The following is a 13,333-nucleotide window of genomic DNA, read 5'->3' as shown; positions in this document are numbered from 1 at the left end:
ACTTGATACAGTGATAGGACTGTGAGGCACTTTCAAACTTGATACAGTTAATAGACACTTGATACCGTCAATAGACATGCAGCTATATGCCATCAGGTATGAGAATCAACTGGATTAATAATTTCAGAAAAGAAAACATTACGAAAGCACTTCCAGGTGACATAATTTGTCAAACAACTGTCTGGAGCAAATAACAAGGCATATATAGAAGATTAATCAATCCAGAGATTCTGTCTAGGAAGATTAATAACATATAACCACACACTTACAATTCTGGTGCCTATGTTGCACTGACAATCAGATAAACCATTCCTTCTCATATTCCATAACATGTGCATAGTAATAAGTACTAGCGGAAAGGATTAAGAGATCAAAATGTGTTATGGACTCAGGAAATGACTTGCCTGCATGTGTGCAAGAGTAACATGGGCACATGGCAAAACAGGTCAAAGAACGGGACCATCAAACTATTTGCAACCATCATTCCATTCCAGAATATCATAATTGTGCTAACACATTAATAAAACAACTCATAATAACATTTGGGGGACGTCAGTGGACTTCCTATTTATACCCCACAAGGTAAAACAGAACAAGACAAACTTCACAAATCTTACTGAAATAGTCCACCAAGCCACCAAATAAGAATCATAGAGAGATCAGATTTAGTCAGTTGTCTCTCATATTACCATGGAGGCTTCCAAGGTTAGCAATTTCTTTTTAGATAAGACTAATGTAGTGGTTCGATTTCCGACACGATAATTTGAAATGATAAAATGCTACAGGACACCATCACTTAAAAAATAGTACAGCTTTTCAGATAAGAGTTGCAATCAGGGATCCAGCATTTAACCAATACTCTAAAATAAGCAGTGGACAAAAGATTCTTTCCATGGCATTATTGACAATCTAGTTTCAGCTACAAAACTATCCTTGGGAGATCAAATTTACTTTGACTAGGAAATAGGCAAGAGCTGCCTGCATACCTACAAGGCTACAACTGTATCTCACCCTAGCAAACTACCAGCATGACCAGGGTTAATCAGGTCAATTCTGGATATTTATGTCAGCTAAGAACTAGCACAATTCTGTTATTAAGACATGCAACGACACATGTGCTCAAACAGAAATGTGCTAGTAATACCAATAGATATCATGCTGCAAGTGAAATTATTTGCTAAAGGGAAAAATGCAAGAAAATACATATGAATGCTATAAGAGGAAATATAGTTTATAGGGAATCCACAATAATTTCAGCAAACAAAAATATTGCTGAAGCATTTTCAGGCACCATCATTTGCCATACTTGTCTGGAAGCAATTGATTAAGTTCAGATATAAGATTAATCATCCTATAAATTCTTTTCTGGGAAGATCAATGTAGGGATCGCGATGTATTGCCTAAAGAAAACACCATTGCATATAGCCATGCACCTTAGCCTTTTGATGTTCATATTTCGTTGGAGAACATATACCATCTTCATTCTTTATTTCATCCCACAAGCAGTGTCTCAGGTCCCTCTTTCAGTGCACACAGGAAGCAGATATACTCTCGGCTTTGTATGCCCCACGGCAGAATTGATTTACTCACTTACATTATCGTTTGGCATTTGTACTTCTTCAATACTATCAACTTCAGCCCCAACCTTGGCCTCTGCATCAGCAGCAACTTCAGCACCAATCTTGGCCTCAGCACCAGCAGTTTCCATGTAGCGGAAATCAGGATAGTTCCTGTGATTCAATGAGTGCAACCACAGAGCCACAGCTCCCTCTTTGTGTTCCATCGCCGCAATATGAGGGAAGATATACTTGACCTTGAACTCTTCAGCCTCCTCACAATAAGGTTCCATGGAAACTGCTTCATGTGAATCCTTCCATTTCTTGTTGTATGAGGTGAACATGCATTCATCTAGGTACAGCCCGACCTCAGGTGCAGTAGGCACATTAAGGTTGACATCCCTGCAACATAGATATGGCCATAACTAAACATTTAGTGTGCAAATATACGCTAATGGACTGTTAAACCCACAACAGCTGATAAGAATCATACTTGCGAAAGGCGACATCATAAATGGATTCAGGTGCACAGTTCCTCATCACAGCTACAGCAAGGCCAATCATCTTCCGGATCTGATGCAGCATGAAACTCTGGCCAACAACTTCACACCTGATAAAATCAATTCCATCCAGGCTAACAACACGATTGGCAGCAAAGGAAATGATAAACCTTTTGGCCGCAGGATCCTCTGCCTTAGTTCTTGTGGTGAAGTTGTGGAAATTATGGGTTCCAACATAGTACTTGAGAATCCTGTTGAACCTTTCTTTCACTTCATCAGTGTAAGAGAAGTCACTCTTGGTTGGCAGCTTCTCTTCTCCATTGCTACCTTGCACTTTCTCTTCAGTAGCTGTGGCCTCAACTTTATCCTCCTCATTGCCAATTGAAGCATCTGCATCAGCTGAACCTGTATTCAGATTGGAACAAAAAACTAATTATCACTGGCTAACACAGATTTCCATTTAATACCTGAAGGTATAGCATCGACAACACTGTTTGATCCCAGCTCAGCATTTCCAGAATCAGTTCCATTTCCAGAGACTGGTAAATCAAGCTTCTCGTTGCTGCTCAATCCAAGCTCCCCATGGGCACTGGTGTTTCCACCATCCAAAATTGTTGGATCACATTTCGCAGCCCCAATCGATCCAGATTCGTCATGATTGTCCACAGTTCCCTCCACGGGAGCATCAGCGCCACTCTCCCCGGGGCTGGGTGGCTTCCCCTCCCGGCCCATGACACCAGGCACCTTCCTCCCCCTCTCAGAACACTCCAGGCACTTCGTCAGCTCGCTTCCACTCCCCATGCTCGCCATGACGGCCTCGCGGTCCGGGTGCGCGCTGGGGTCAAGCGCGAACACGGGGAGCAGGTACAGGTACCTCCGTCGGTCGCAGAACTTCTTCGCGTTGAACGAGTTGGTGACGCGCACGTAGCCGTAGGCGCGGATCTGCGGCGCGAGCTGGGCGTTGAGGCGGTCGATGAAGCCCGGCGGGTCGACGTAGAAGCGTCCGGACACCACCTGCGCCGCGGCGCTGACGCCCTTGTCGGTGCGCGCGGCGCGCGCCCAGTCGTACCGGCGCGGCGCGGCGCGGTCGGCCTCGGGCACGGCGCCCGCCTGGTAGAGCGCCTCCTCGAGGTCGCCCTCGATGGTGCGCGCACCCGGGTTCTTCTGCATGCCCTGGTACCCGGCGCCGCAGTAGCCGAGGAGGATGGCGACCTTGCGGCGCTTGTACCTGGGGCGGCGGGGTTGCCCGGGGTCGGCGCCGGCGGCGGAGGGCGAGGTGGGCTCGGCGTCGGCCTCCGGGTCGGAGGAGGAGGACATCTTGGGGCGCTTGGCGGAGGGTGGGGAGGGCGGCGGCGAGGCGGCGGCCATCGGAGAGGGGCCCGGGGTTTTAGACGGTTAGGGTTTGGGCACGGATCGGGTTAAAGGCGGGGACAAGGAATCGGATCGGCGGTGAAAGAAATGGGGAGAAGAAAAGGAAGAAAGCCAAAATATGCCTCGCTGGCTCAAAGATGGGTCCCTTTTTTGAAAAAAAAAACTGACGGATGGGACCTACGTGTATGTGACTTTGTACTGCTTACTGCTACATGTGGAGTCAAAAAAAATTTGAGCTGTTGAATCATCCGCTGATCCTACGGCGATCTGAGAGTCTTGAATGCTAATTCGAATTTCGTCAGGCACACCGCACACGCGATTGATCAACGTGGTCTGTAAATTGGACCAGCTTAATTCTGGAAGCCAAGAAATTTCAGGAAGCAATATAAACGATACAGCCACAACATGAACGGAACCAACCAACGGTCTTGAGTTCTTTTTTTTTGAACCGAAATTTCTTGAGCTCTGCTGAGTTGCAGCTCTGAAATTTCAGGCGACGTTGCTGATCATCAGTATGCTTGTCGAGGCCTTCTCCAAATCATTGGAGCCCAGCTACATCGTCTGAACTACTACTAGGCGGGCCCATGATTACCAGGGCGTGAAGCAGCGGAGAAAATGGCCCAGTTCGCACTCTGGATGATGGTGGTGGCGTCGAGGCTGGTCGAGTCGTGCAAATCAGAGTGTAGGTCGGTTGTTAGTTTAGTCCCACATCGCCTGGATTAGCAGAAGCGCCTCTCGAGCAAACTATTAAACGAGGCTGCAGGCGGACTACGGAGCTCATCTTTGCGCTTGGGGCAATGACGCAGCTAGTGAGGTAATACCGAGGCGCGTCAATTGCTGGTTGAAAACTATTTCCAAACCCCCTCTGCGGCCCACCAGGCCCCAGAGAATTTCTGGAAGGGCTCCCTCTAACCAGGGGAAAGCCCTACAAATCCTAATTGAAAAAACTTTATTGCATGCTCGACTCCATTTCCTACGGCTGCCCGTTTTGTGATCATCCAGTCCAGCACTGATTCAGGCCGACCTAACTATTTATTTTCAAAGGCATGCAATACGGATGTTCTTTCGCGGCGTGACAATTGAATTCTGGTAATTGGGCCAATGAAAAAATACTGATCAACATGGGTACCCCATTCAGTGAAAAGGATTGAAAATTTTTAGGTACCATTTGGATGTAGATATTGAAGGGCTAGAATTTAGAATTAGTATTTGATACATCCAATATCAGCTGTTTGTATGTTCTGAAAATTGGTATTTGAAACCCCACCAATACCAAGCAACATTCAACGAGATGCTGCAACCCCTCCTATGATTTCGACCTCTACCGCTCCGTATTGGGCTGCATTCACCGCGTGTTCGCGCCCCTCCGCCTCCGCATCGCTCCTCGGTGCCCCCCTCCCCCGTGCCCCTCCGCTGCCACTCCATCCTGCCCCTGCGCCTACCCCATTGCTCCTCTCCTCAACTCCTCTACCGGCGCGCCTGCCCGCCTCTCCTGCTCCTCGGCACCCATCCGCCACCGCTCCATCCCGCCCCTCCGCCTGTCCGTCGCTCCGCTCCTCCGCCGGTGCACCGGGCCGCCACTGTGCCCCTCCACCTGCCCCGTCACTCCACTCCTCCGCCGGCGCGCCGCGTCCCTGCGCCACCCCTCCGTCCTCCACCCTCCACGAGTGTGCGGTGCTGCGCTTCGCCGGCCGCAGGGCGCGTCCCTACGCGGCCTCGTCGCTCCGCCCCTCCAACGACGGGCCAGCAGCGCTTCTCGGGCCGCATGGTGCGTCTTGGCAACGCCTTGCCCCTTCCACCTCTCTACCGGCACCCCTCTACCTCCCCGCTAATGGAGTCCCGACGAGGACAGAAAAGTTGAGAGCGGCGCCCCCTCCTCTTCTCCTTGGACGACATCGTTTTTTGCCTTCTTCTCTTTCAATTCTATGTCTTTTACATCAAATAGGAATTGCATTGGACTGTTTCTTAGGATTCAAAACTCCAATGTCATAGTTACCCAAAGAACAGAATTCGAATTATTCCCATTTCAATACCATGGTCGATTTGGTATTGAACCCAATTCAATACCAAGTCCTCCAATATCGACATCCAATCAGAGCTTTAGAGAACTAATAAAATATACAAGTAGAGGAAATATATCAGCATCATTAAGTCATTGACAACCATACTGAAAGGACCTCAAGATGCCTATAGGGGGGTGAATAGGCTAATTTGAAACTTAAAAATACTTTGAACACTATCAGTAATACAGATATCCGGATACTCCGGGCTTTGTATCCGGAGTTTCCAGAGATAATGTCCGGACAGTCCGGGTAGAAAACAATATACACAAAAGGAGATACTGATGCTATAATTTAGATCGAGTAAATTTAGAAGAGCTAGTGGTACCTTTGGAGTGTTTCTTACCGGTTGTCTTGCTCTAGGGACTTGTATAACAGTAGATCGACCTCAAACCCTATAAAGTTAGTTTCACAAGCAAATAACCAATAAAATAAGAAGCACAAGAGAGAGACATAATTTATTTCCCAAAGTTCACTCCCAAAGGAGCTACGTCTCCGTTGAGGAAGGATTCAACAGAAGGTGCTCAAGAACCCCTATGCTTCTCTCCCAAGGGTGAGACCAACGCTCAAATCCAATGTCACTTACTATGAGTTCCTACGAGAGGAATGACGATTACAAACTTCCCGTGATGCTCACAACTTGCTTGAGCACTCACGAGCAACGCCTAACCGTCTAAGAGCTTGAAGCTCTAAGAGTAACAAACTTGAATCCACCGGCTAGACAAAGATGATGTGCTCAAGAGATGGAATGGAAACTCACTGGCACAAATCTTTGCTCTTGCAACAATGTCACTTGAATCCTCAAAGAAAATCACTCAAGAATGAAGAAAGGGGAGTGAGAGAGTTCTTCTTTAGCTTGTGGACATTTCTGGTCGAAATGAGCAAGAGAGGGGTCTGAGTGAGGGGGGATTGGGGTATTTATACTCACTTTCATAGAAAACTAGCCGTTGACGAAAGGGTATCCGGATACTCCGGGTATTTATCCGGATACTCTGGACATTGGGGTCCAGAGACTTCACACTCAGAGCAATTTACGGACGGGGAACAGTTACCCGAAGACTTCGAGTATATGTCCGGATACTCTGAACGTCTATGTCTGGATATTCCGGACCAGGACCCGGACACTCCAGGTTTAGCAGGAAATTTCACAAGAAGACTATTTATAGTGGTAGGTTTGATTGTCATTGTTTTTGTAGGTTCTCTTGAGCATAAATACCACGTCAATACCTGTAGATCAAAGTATCTCTTGATAGTACGGTATTCCTATACTCAATTTCAAAATAAAATGTACTCTTCAAGTAAATTTGAAACACCATTTTTTATTTTTCCTTTTCAGGGGTCATGTTTCGTAATACACTTTGCTTAATCACCCTTAGCACCTGCACACATATTTGATAATACGATTAAATATACTTGTGCTTGTCATCTACCACCAAAACTCATCAAAAGGTCTAGATATCTTTCATGTGCCGTTATAACCTATAGAAAGCAGAACTCAAAAAGGATGGCATATAGTAAAACAAGAACATGTACTGCAGGCGCGGAGCCTAGTGGAGGCTATACCGTGCTACGACCCCTCTTGATTTAGCAAAGTTAATGTAGATTTAAAAGTATATCTATAGCTATGAGCCAATAATATTTTTTACCTAGCGCTTGTGTGGTTGTTCAATTTCAATGGACATGCCCCGCACCCCCCCCCCCCCCCCCCCCGCACCTCAATTTGCAGTCACGCTCCGCCACTGATGTACTGTGCAGTAAACTAGACTTAGCAACTTAACTGCTTAGTGATTCAAATTCTTTGTGAACTGCTTCTATTATTATTATTTTGAAAAGAAACCAGCAAGGCTTTGCCGTTCTTATATTAATATAGGAGAGGGAGAACAAAACAACAAAGCCTAGGCTCAAAAGAGAGCAAAAAGTTGAGGCCTAGCCTAATCTCCTGACCATAAATCACTCAGATACTTAGCTTCCGCCAAGCACTAGGCACGAGCTTCCTCCTTGATCAAGCAATGTTTGGATTGAGGACTTTTTGTGTCGGAAGATTCTTCCATTCCTCTCATTCCAAATCTCCCAGGAAACGAGGAACAAAAGCGATCGCATCGTCTTCGGTGACAGTCCAGTCAAAGAACCTGCCACCTTCCACCGGTGAGTTGCGCTCTCGCAGGTATCCTAGGAAGCCATATTGACCGTGGCCGCAGATAAATTGGCCCCAAGTTCGGCCTATAGGCGTCTGGTGTAACGACGCTGCACAAATAAATGCAGAGCCAATTCACCTGTGTGCCTACAAAGCGGACACTTCTTCTGATTTGGCCACCCCCTCCGATCAAGCCGATCTGCAGTCCACAGCTGGTTCTGGTAATCTAACCAAGCGAAGATTTTACATTTTGGTGGCGCTTTGGTGGTGTACTCTCTGTTTCTACTCAGCTTCCACTAAGGCTGTGTTCGTTTACTGGGGCCTAAAGTTTAGAGGGGTCACGTCAAAGAGAATCTTATCATTTAGAAGTATTAAATAAAGTCTAATTACAAAACTAATTGCAGAACCCCAGTGTTAATTCGCGAGACGAATCTAATGAGGTATATTAATCCATGATTAGCGGATGATCACTGTAGCATCACTGTGGCAAATTATGGATTAATTAGGTTTATTAAATTCGTCTCGCGAATTAGCATCCAGCTGTGCAAAAAGTTTTATAAACGGATTTTATTTAATACTTCTAAATAGCAAGATTCTCTTTGATGTGATGGATCTAAAATTTAGAGAGTAGGAAACGAACACGCCCTTGATCCGAGCGTAACTTAACATATTGTAGCTGTGTCCCGAGGTGGACAACCTCCACAAAGTATTGCGCGGAGGTGAACAGTGGGATCCTGATGCTCCGCACCCACGAGTTATCCTGCTTCTATTATGGAAGCAATAGCTCCGTCTCTGCTTCGGCATCTGCGTTTGCCCAATATATTGCAATTTGTGAATAATTTTTCGTTTTGTAACCATTCTCAGATTCCACGGGTCTAATGGCCGGGAACAGCAGACAATTAAACTGAAATACGTTCTAAGCATATAACACGAACACGGGACGCTACCAGTAGCTTTGCTAAATTTAGCCCCTCATGCACTTCCCTGCGAAGCGATACAAAACCACCCATCTCTGCTCTTTTTTTAGCTTCGCCACAAAGGGTCCCGCGCTCGCAACCACCATGACAACCCGACTTCACCTCACCCTCCTCGTCCTCCTAAGCTCGTCAAGCCTCGTTTCCTCCATCCGTCGAGCCTCCGACAACAACAGCCCGCTCGCCGCCTACCTCGTCACCGTCCGCCGCCCGGATGGCCTGCTCAGCGCCGACGAGCCGGACGCGTCCGAGATGTGGCACACGTACCTCCTCGGGCAGGTGTGCAACACCAGCGACCCGGCCACGGCGGAGCGGTTCCCGACGGCGGAGTCGCGGCTCATCTACTCGTACAGCCACGTGGTGAGCGGCTTCTCGGCGTGGCTCACGCCGCAGGAGGTCGATGACATGGCCTGGTTCCCCTGGTTCGTCGAGGCCGTCCCGGACAAGAGCTACAAGCTGATGTCCGCTGACACGCCGACGCCGGAGCTCTCCTGGCTCGACGGCGTTCGGGACGGCGTGTGGAACAAGGGCAACATGGGCGAGGGGATCACCATTGGCGTTCTTGACGCTGGCATCGCCGCAGGTAACCTTCCGGCCAGCCCCGATGCCGAAGGGATGCCGTCGCCTCCGGCTAAATGGAAGGGCAGCTGTGAAAATAGCGAAGCGTGCAACAACAAGCTGATCGGGCTGAGGACTTTCGTTGACACGAGCCGTGCTTTGGGCGCCGCCATGTTCATCGGCGAGGTCGGGAACATGGCGCAACCGTCGAACGGCGAGGTTGGCAGCTTCATGCAGCGCGCGTCGGTTCTTGGGATCGAGTACGACAAGGCGTTCGAGGTCGCGCCCAAGGCGCACCTCGCCATCTACCGCGTGTGCAACGAGGGGTGCCACCCGGCGGCCGTGAACGCCGGGATGGTCGCCGCGGTGGACGACGGCGTGGACGTCGTATCGATGTGCGTCGGCACCAAGGACAACGCGGTGTTCCACGACGTTGACGTCACGGCACCGTCGTACAAGGCCTTCGCCCGGGGCGTGCTGGTTTGCGCCCCCGCCGGGAGCAGCGGGCCGGACATGTTCAAGATCGAGAGCAGCGCGCCGTGGCTGCTCACCGTGGCGGCCAGCGACATCGACCACCGCGTAGTCACCAACGTCGAGCTCGGCAACGGGATCCTAAAGCCCGACGTCAGCGCGCCCGGCGCGGACACACTAGCGGAGTCCCCACATGGTGGCAAGTACACCGACGCGCAGATCAAGGCGGCCACCTCCATGGCAGCGGCGCACGTAACTGGCGTCGCAGCGTTGATCAAGAAGGCGCACTACGAGTGGTCGCCGGCCGCGATCAAGTCGGCGCTCGTTACAACTGCCGATCCAGTCGGCCCTGGGGACGCCTTGGTCGGCGAGGGCGCGAGCTACTTCGTGACGGGCGCCGGCGAGGTGAACCCCGTGAAGGCCTTGGACCCGGGCCTCGTATACGACCTCACCGCCGGCGACTTCATCCCGTACCTGTGCGGCAAGAGCCTCGGCGAGGACCAGACGCGCCAGATCGTCGAGACGGCGGGCGCCTCGTGCGCGGAGACCGGGGAGGTCACGGCGAAGGACATGAACTACCCTTCCATCATGATCGTCATGGGCGACGGCGCGCAGCAGGTGGAGGCGAAGCGGACGGCGACGAACGTCGGGGAGCCCGCGGAGACGTACCGCGCGGAGGTCACCGCGCATGGCGTCGACGTGGCGGTGAACCCGTCGACGATGGTGTTCGGTGACATTGGCCAGCAGAGGGATTTCGTCGTCACGATCAGGAGGCAGGCGAGCACGCCGGCGAAGGCGGTGATCGAGGGCGAGCTGAAGTGGGTGTCGGAGAAGCATGCGGTGCGGAGCCCCATGGTCGTTGTCGTAGGAGAAACTGTTGCGTCTTCTGCCGGTCACTCTTATGGTGCTGACGTGGCAAGTATCGAGAGTTAGAATGACAAACTGCCAAACCGGATTGGGATTTGAGGACGGAATTAATATGCGTGATGCGTCTGATGACGAGTAAATATTGCAACAGACGAGTGAATAAACACTCGGTCTCACTTCACCTCTATTGCCAACTAAAACTCTGCACAGTTAAAAACGTGACAGGTGAAGACAATTCGCACTTCACATCTTTTATTTGAGGAGACACATTTTTCTAGAAAAAAAAACAAATCAGCTTAACTCGTATGTGATATTTTGGGTGCATTGTTGTATATTTGTGTTGCTCACGGATTTGGTGTACAATCTTCATATACCTAGGCAAAATGGTGTATTTTTCTTTTAGAGTGGTCAAAGTGATGTAGATGGAGTTCCACTTAAAGTGGACCACTTTGCCATTTTTCCTAGAGTAATGTTGATACATATTAGGACTGACAATTTTGCAACGCAATTAATTTATATCATTTTCAAATACGGTTTTCAAGTGATGTAAACAAGGAAGGAGTTGGAGTCTGCATGACCGCACGTCATCATCTTTCTTCTATTTTTATTGGGACAAACGACGTGGCGAGTATTTTTATTGATGTAGTTTCGTAGGCCTCAGAGGTTTTGATATGCAATTTTACTAAAAATAGGAATATTAACAAAAATTGATTGGAACCATGTCATGCTTTTCTTCTTCGTACTTCACTTTCTATACTTCTTTTCGCCGCATCAATAGTTGAGCTGTCCACTCCATTTTACCATGTATTTTGTAAGCACTTTCGCGGGCTGGTGGTGATCACAGTGTGCTCTTAGTTAGCCAACCCGGCTTCAAAATGGGACGGTCCACCTTTTCTATCAACTTTTTGATAATATCTTAACGATTAGACATGTGTCATCATTAACAAACGACATCCTACCTGTCCGTCCTACATTGAACATCACGTTTAGCCTATTCCCATTTAACCTTCCATGAACATCCACAGCATCGGAATAATTTTGTATGAAGCTTCAAAACGCATCGATGAAAATAGCAGTAAAAATTATCGTGTAATCTTGTTTGTACTAAACCGCGTTGTGAGGTGGTTTGTACATGTCAAATGGCCAGTGCAAATGGCCAGTGCATAGGCAACCCTGATAGTGGCGACGAGCGGAGGAAAACCCAATCCAAAGCGCTACTAGTGAGTAGTGCCATCGGCATCAGCACGCACCCAAGTTCAGGAAACCACATCCGAACCCCAATCCTCCTCCCGAATTCTCCATCGCCATGGCTCTCTCTTCCATCTTCCTCCCCCTCCCCATGCCCAAGCTCCTCTCCTCCTCCAGATCCCACCGCCTGCTCCCCGTCCGGGCGTCCTCCGCCGCGCCCGCCGCCTCCGCTTCTTTCGATCTGCGCCGCTACTGGACCTCCCTGATCGCCGATGTGGAGTCCGAGCTCGACGCCGCGATGCCCATGCGCCCCCCGGAGAGCATCCACGCCGCCATGCGCTACGCGGTCCTCCCGGGCGCCGGCAAGGAGGGGACCGCCAAGCGGGCGCCCCCCGTGCTCTGCGTCGCCGCCTGCGAGCTCCTCGGCGCGCCGCGCTCGGCCGCGCTCCCGGCCGCGGCGGCCCTCGAGATGCTCCACGCGGCGTCGCTCGTGCACGACGACCTGCCCTGCTTCGACGCCGCGCCCACGCGGCGCGGGCGCCCCTCCACGCACGCCGCCTTCGGCACCGACATGGCCGTCCTCGCGGGCGACGCGCTCTTCCCGCTCGCCTACACCCACGTCATCGCCCACACCCCGTCCCCGGACCCGGTCCCCCACGCCGTCCTCCTCCGCGTCATGGCGGAGCTCGCGCGCGCCGTCGGATCCACCGGCATGGCGGCGGGCCAGTTCCTCGATCTGGCCGGCGCCACCGCCCTCGGCGAGGCCGAGGTCATGCAGGTCCTGACGAAGAAGTTCGGCGAGATGGCCGAGTGCTCCGCGGCCTGCGGCGCCATGCTCGGCGGGGCCGGGCCCGACGAGGAGGCCGCGCTGCGGCGCTACGGCCGCACCATCGGCGTTCTGTACGAGCTCGTCGACGACATCCGGAGCGCGTCAGGGAACGGCAAGATGAGGAGGAACGCCAGCGTCCTGCGCGCGCTGGGCATGGACCGCGCGCTCGGCATCGTGGAGGAGCTCAAGGCGCAGGCCAAGACGGAGGCCGACAGGTTCGCGGACAAGTACGGCGACCGGGTGCTGCCCCTGTACAGCTTCGTGGACTATGCTGTGGACAGAGGGTTTGAGCTCCAGGATGCAGCGGCAACGCCATAGGAGTGCGGGATCGCAGTTGGTACTGAACATTGGAGTTGGAGCAAGTGACGTGTACATGGTTCTTGAGAATGGGTGAGAGCTCCACTTGCCAAAATTATAGTCCGTCTGCTATAGATGCTTAGACGCTTGAATTCGTAATTTGGCGAGAGATTCATCCGTAGAGCTCTCACCCCTGATAGAGATGTTCAGAACTTCGAACTTGGGGTTGATGTCTCGGTTGAAGTTTTGTAGTACGTTGGTAAAATAAGATGTACTGAATGCAAGACCAAAGACTAATTTCTTATCTAACTGTTCAGGCTAGTCCTCAGTAGTACGTTCAGTTCTTTCTGGATTTAGTTGTTCTGTTGTAGTTTTAGATGAATTTCACGACGATGTCGAAAGATTGATTAGGTGTGAGATGGACTTGAAACATATTCCCTTTGGGTAAGATTTAAGGTCAATTTTCTGAGGTTGGATTCTGTAGGAGAATGTTCAGAACTTCACGGCATCCTCATCTCTCCACCATCA

The 13,333-nt window shown here is 50.5% G+C and overlaps 3 protein-coding genes and 1 non-coding gene across 5 annotated transcripts; 3 read left to right on the top strand and 1 right to left on the bottom strand.

The window, feature by feature from the left end:
* Positions 1–1,190: 1,190 nt before the first annotated feature.
* On the bottom strand, positions 1,191–3,499 carry LOC112883080 (tRNA pseudouridine synthase A). Of its 2 annotated transcripts, none has more exons than XM_025948344.1 (3): positions 2,524–3,499; positions 2,050–2,455; positions 1,191–1,958 (listed from the first exon to the last, which is right to left on the bottom strand). In XM_025948344.1, exons 1-3 carry the CDS (start codon positions 3,422–3,424, stop codon positions 1,583–1,585), a joined length of 1,683 nt encoding a protein of 560 aa, XP_025804129.1. In that variant the 5' UTR covers positions 3,425–3,499; the 3' UTR covers positions 1,191–1,582. The 2 variants fall into 2 exon arrangements, with proteins under 2 accessions (XP_025804129.1, XP_025804202.1); XM_025948417.1 differs by having other exon boundaries at positions 2,050–2,446.
* Positions 3,500–4,206: 707 nt separating this feature from the next.
* On the top strand, positions 4,207–4,352 carry LOC112879166. The gene has a single exon (XR_003225990.1). It is a non-coding gene; the product is annotated as a U4 spliceosomal RNA (small nuclear RNA).
* Positions 4,353–8,682: 4,330 nt separating this feature from the next.
* Positions 8,683–10,557, top strand: LOC112898431 (subtilisin-like protease SBT4.13). The gene has a single exon (XM_025966755.1). The coding sequence runs from the start codon at positions 8,683–8,685 to the stop codon at positions 10,555–10,557; it is 1,875 nt and encodes a 624-aa protein (XP_025822540.1).
* A 1,113-nt stretch (positions 10,558–11,670) lies between these two features.
* LOC112883221 (heterodimeric geranylgeranyl pyrophosphate synthase small subunit, chloroplastic) lies at positions 11,671–13,145 on the top strand. Its single transcript, XM_025948526.1, has one exon. It carries the CDS (start codon positions 11,798–11,800, stop codon positions 12,824–12,826), a length of 1,029 nt encoding a protein of 342 aa, XP_025804311.1. The 5' UTR covers positions 11,671–11,797; the 3' UTR covers positions 12,827–13,145.
* The last annotated feature ends 188 nt before the right edge of the window (positions 13,146–13,333 follow it).

The sequence above is a fragment of the Panicum hallii genome, chromosome 1, assembly GCF_002211085.1.
Source record: "Panicum hallii strain FIL2 chromosome 1, PHallii_v3.1, whole genome shotgun sequence".
NCBI classification, from domain to species: Eukaryota; Viridiplantae; Streptophyta; class Magnoliopsida; order Poales; family Poaceae; genus Panicum; species Panicum hallii.
Note: the sequence above shows the minus strand (reverse complement) of the source record. Positions and strands in the feature narration are given on the sequence as shown.

Coding starts and splice junctions, on each gene's coding strand:
- LOC112883221 (XM_025948526.1), top strand. CDS start 11,798: ATGGCTCTCTCTTCCATCTTCCTCCCCCTCCCCATGCCCAAGCTCCTC.
- LOC112898431 (XM_025966755.1), top strand. CDS start 8,683: ATGACAACCCGACTTCACCTCACCCTCCTCGTCCTCCTAAGCTCGTCA.
- LOC112883080 (XM_025948344.1), bottom strand. CDS start 3,424: ATGGCCGCCGCCTCGCCGCCGCCCTCCCCACCCTCCGCCAAGCGCCCC. Junction 2,456..2,523: donor TGTCGATGCTATACCTTCAG/GTATTAAATGGA, acceptor ATACAGGTTCAG/CTGATGCAGATGCTTCAATT. Junction 1,959..2,049: donor TATGATGTCGCCTTTCGCAA/GTATGATTCTTA, acceptor TCTATGTTGCAG/GGATGTCAACCTTAATGTGC.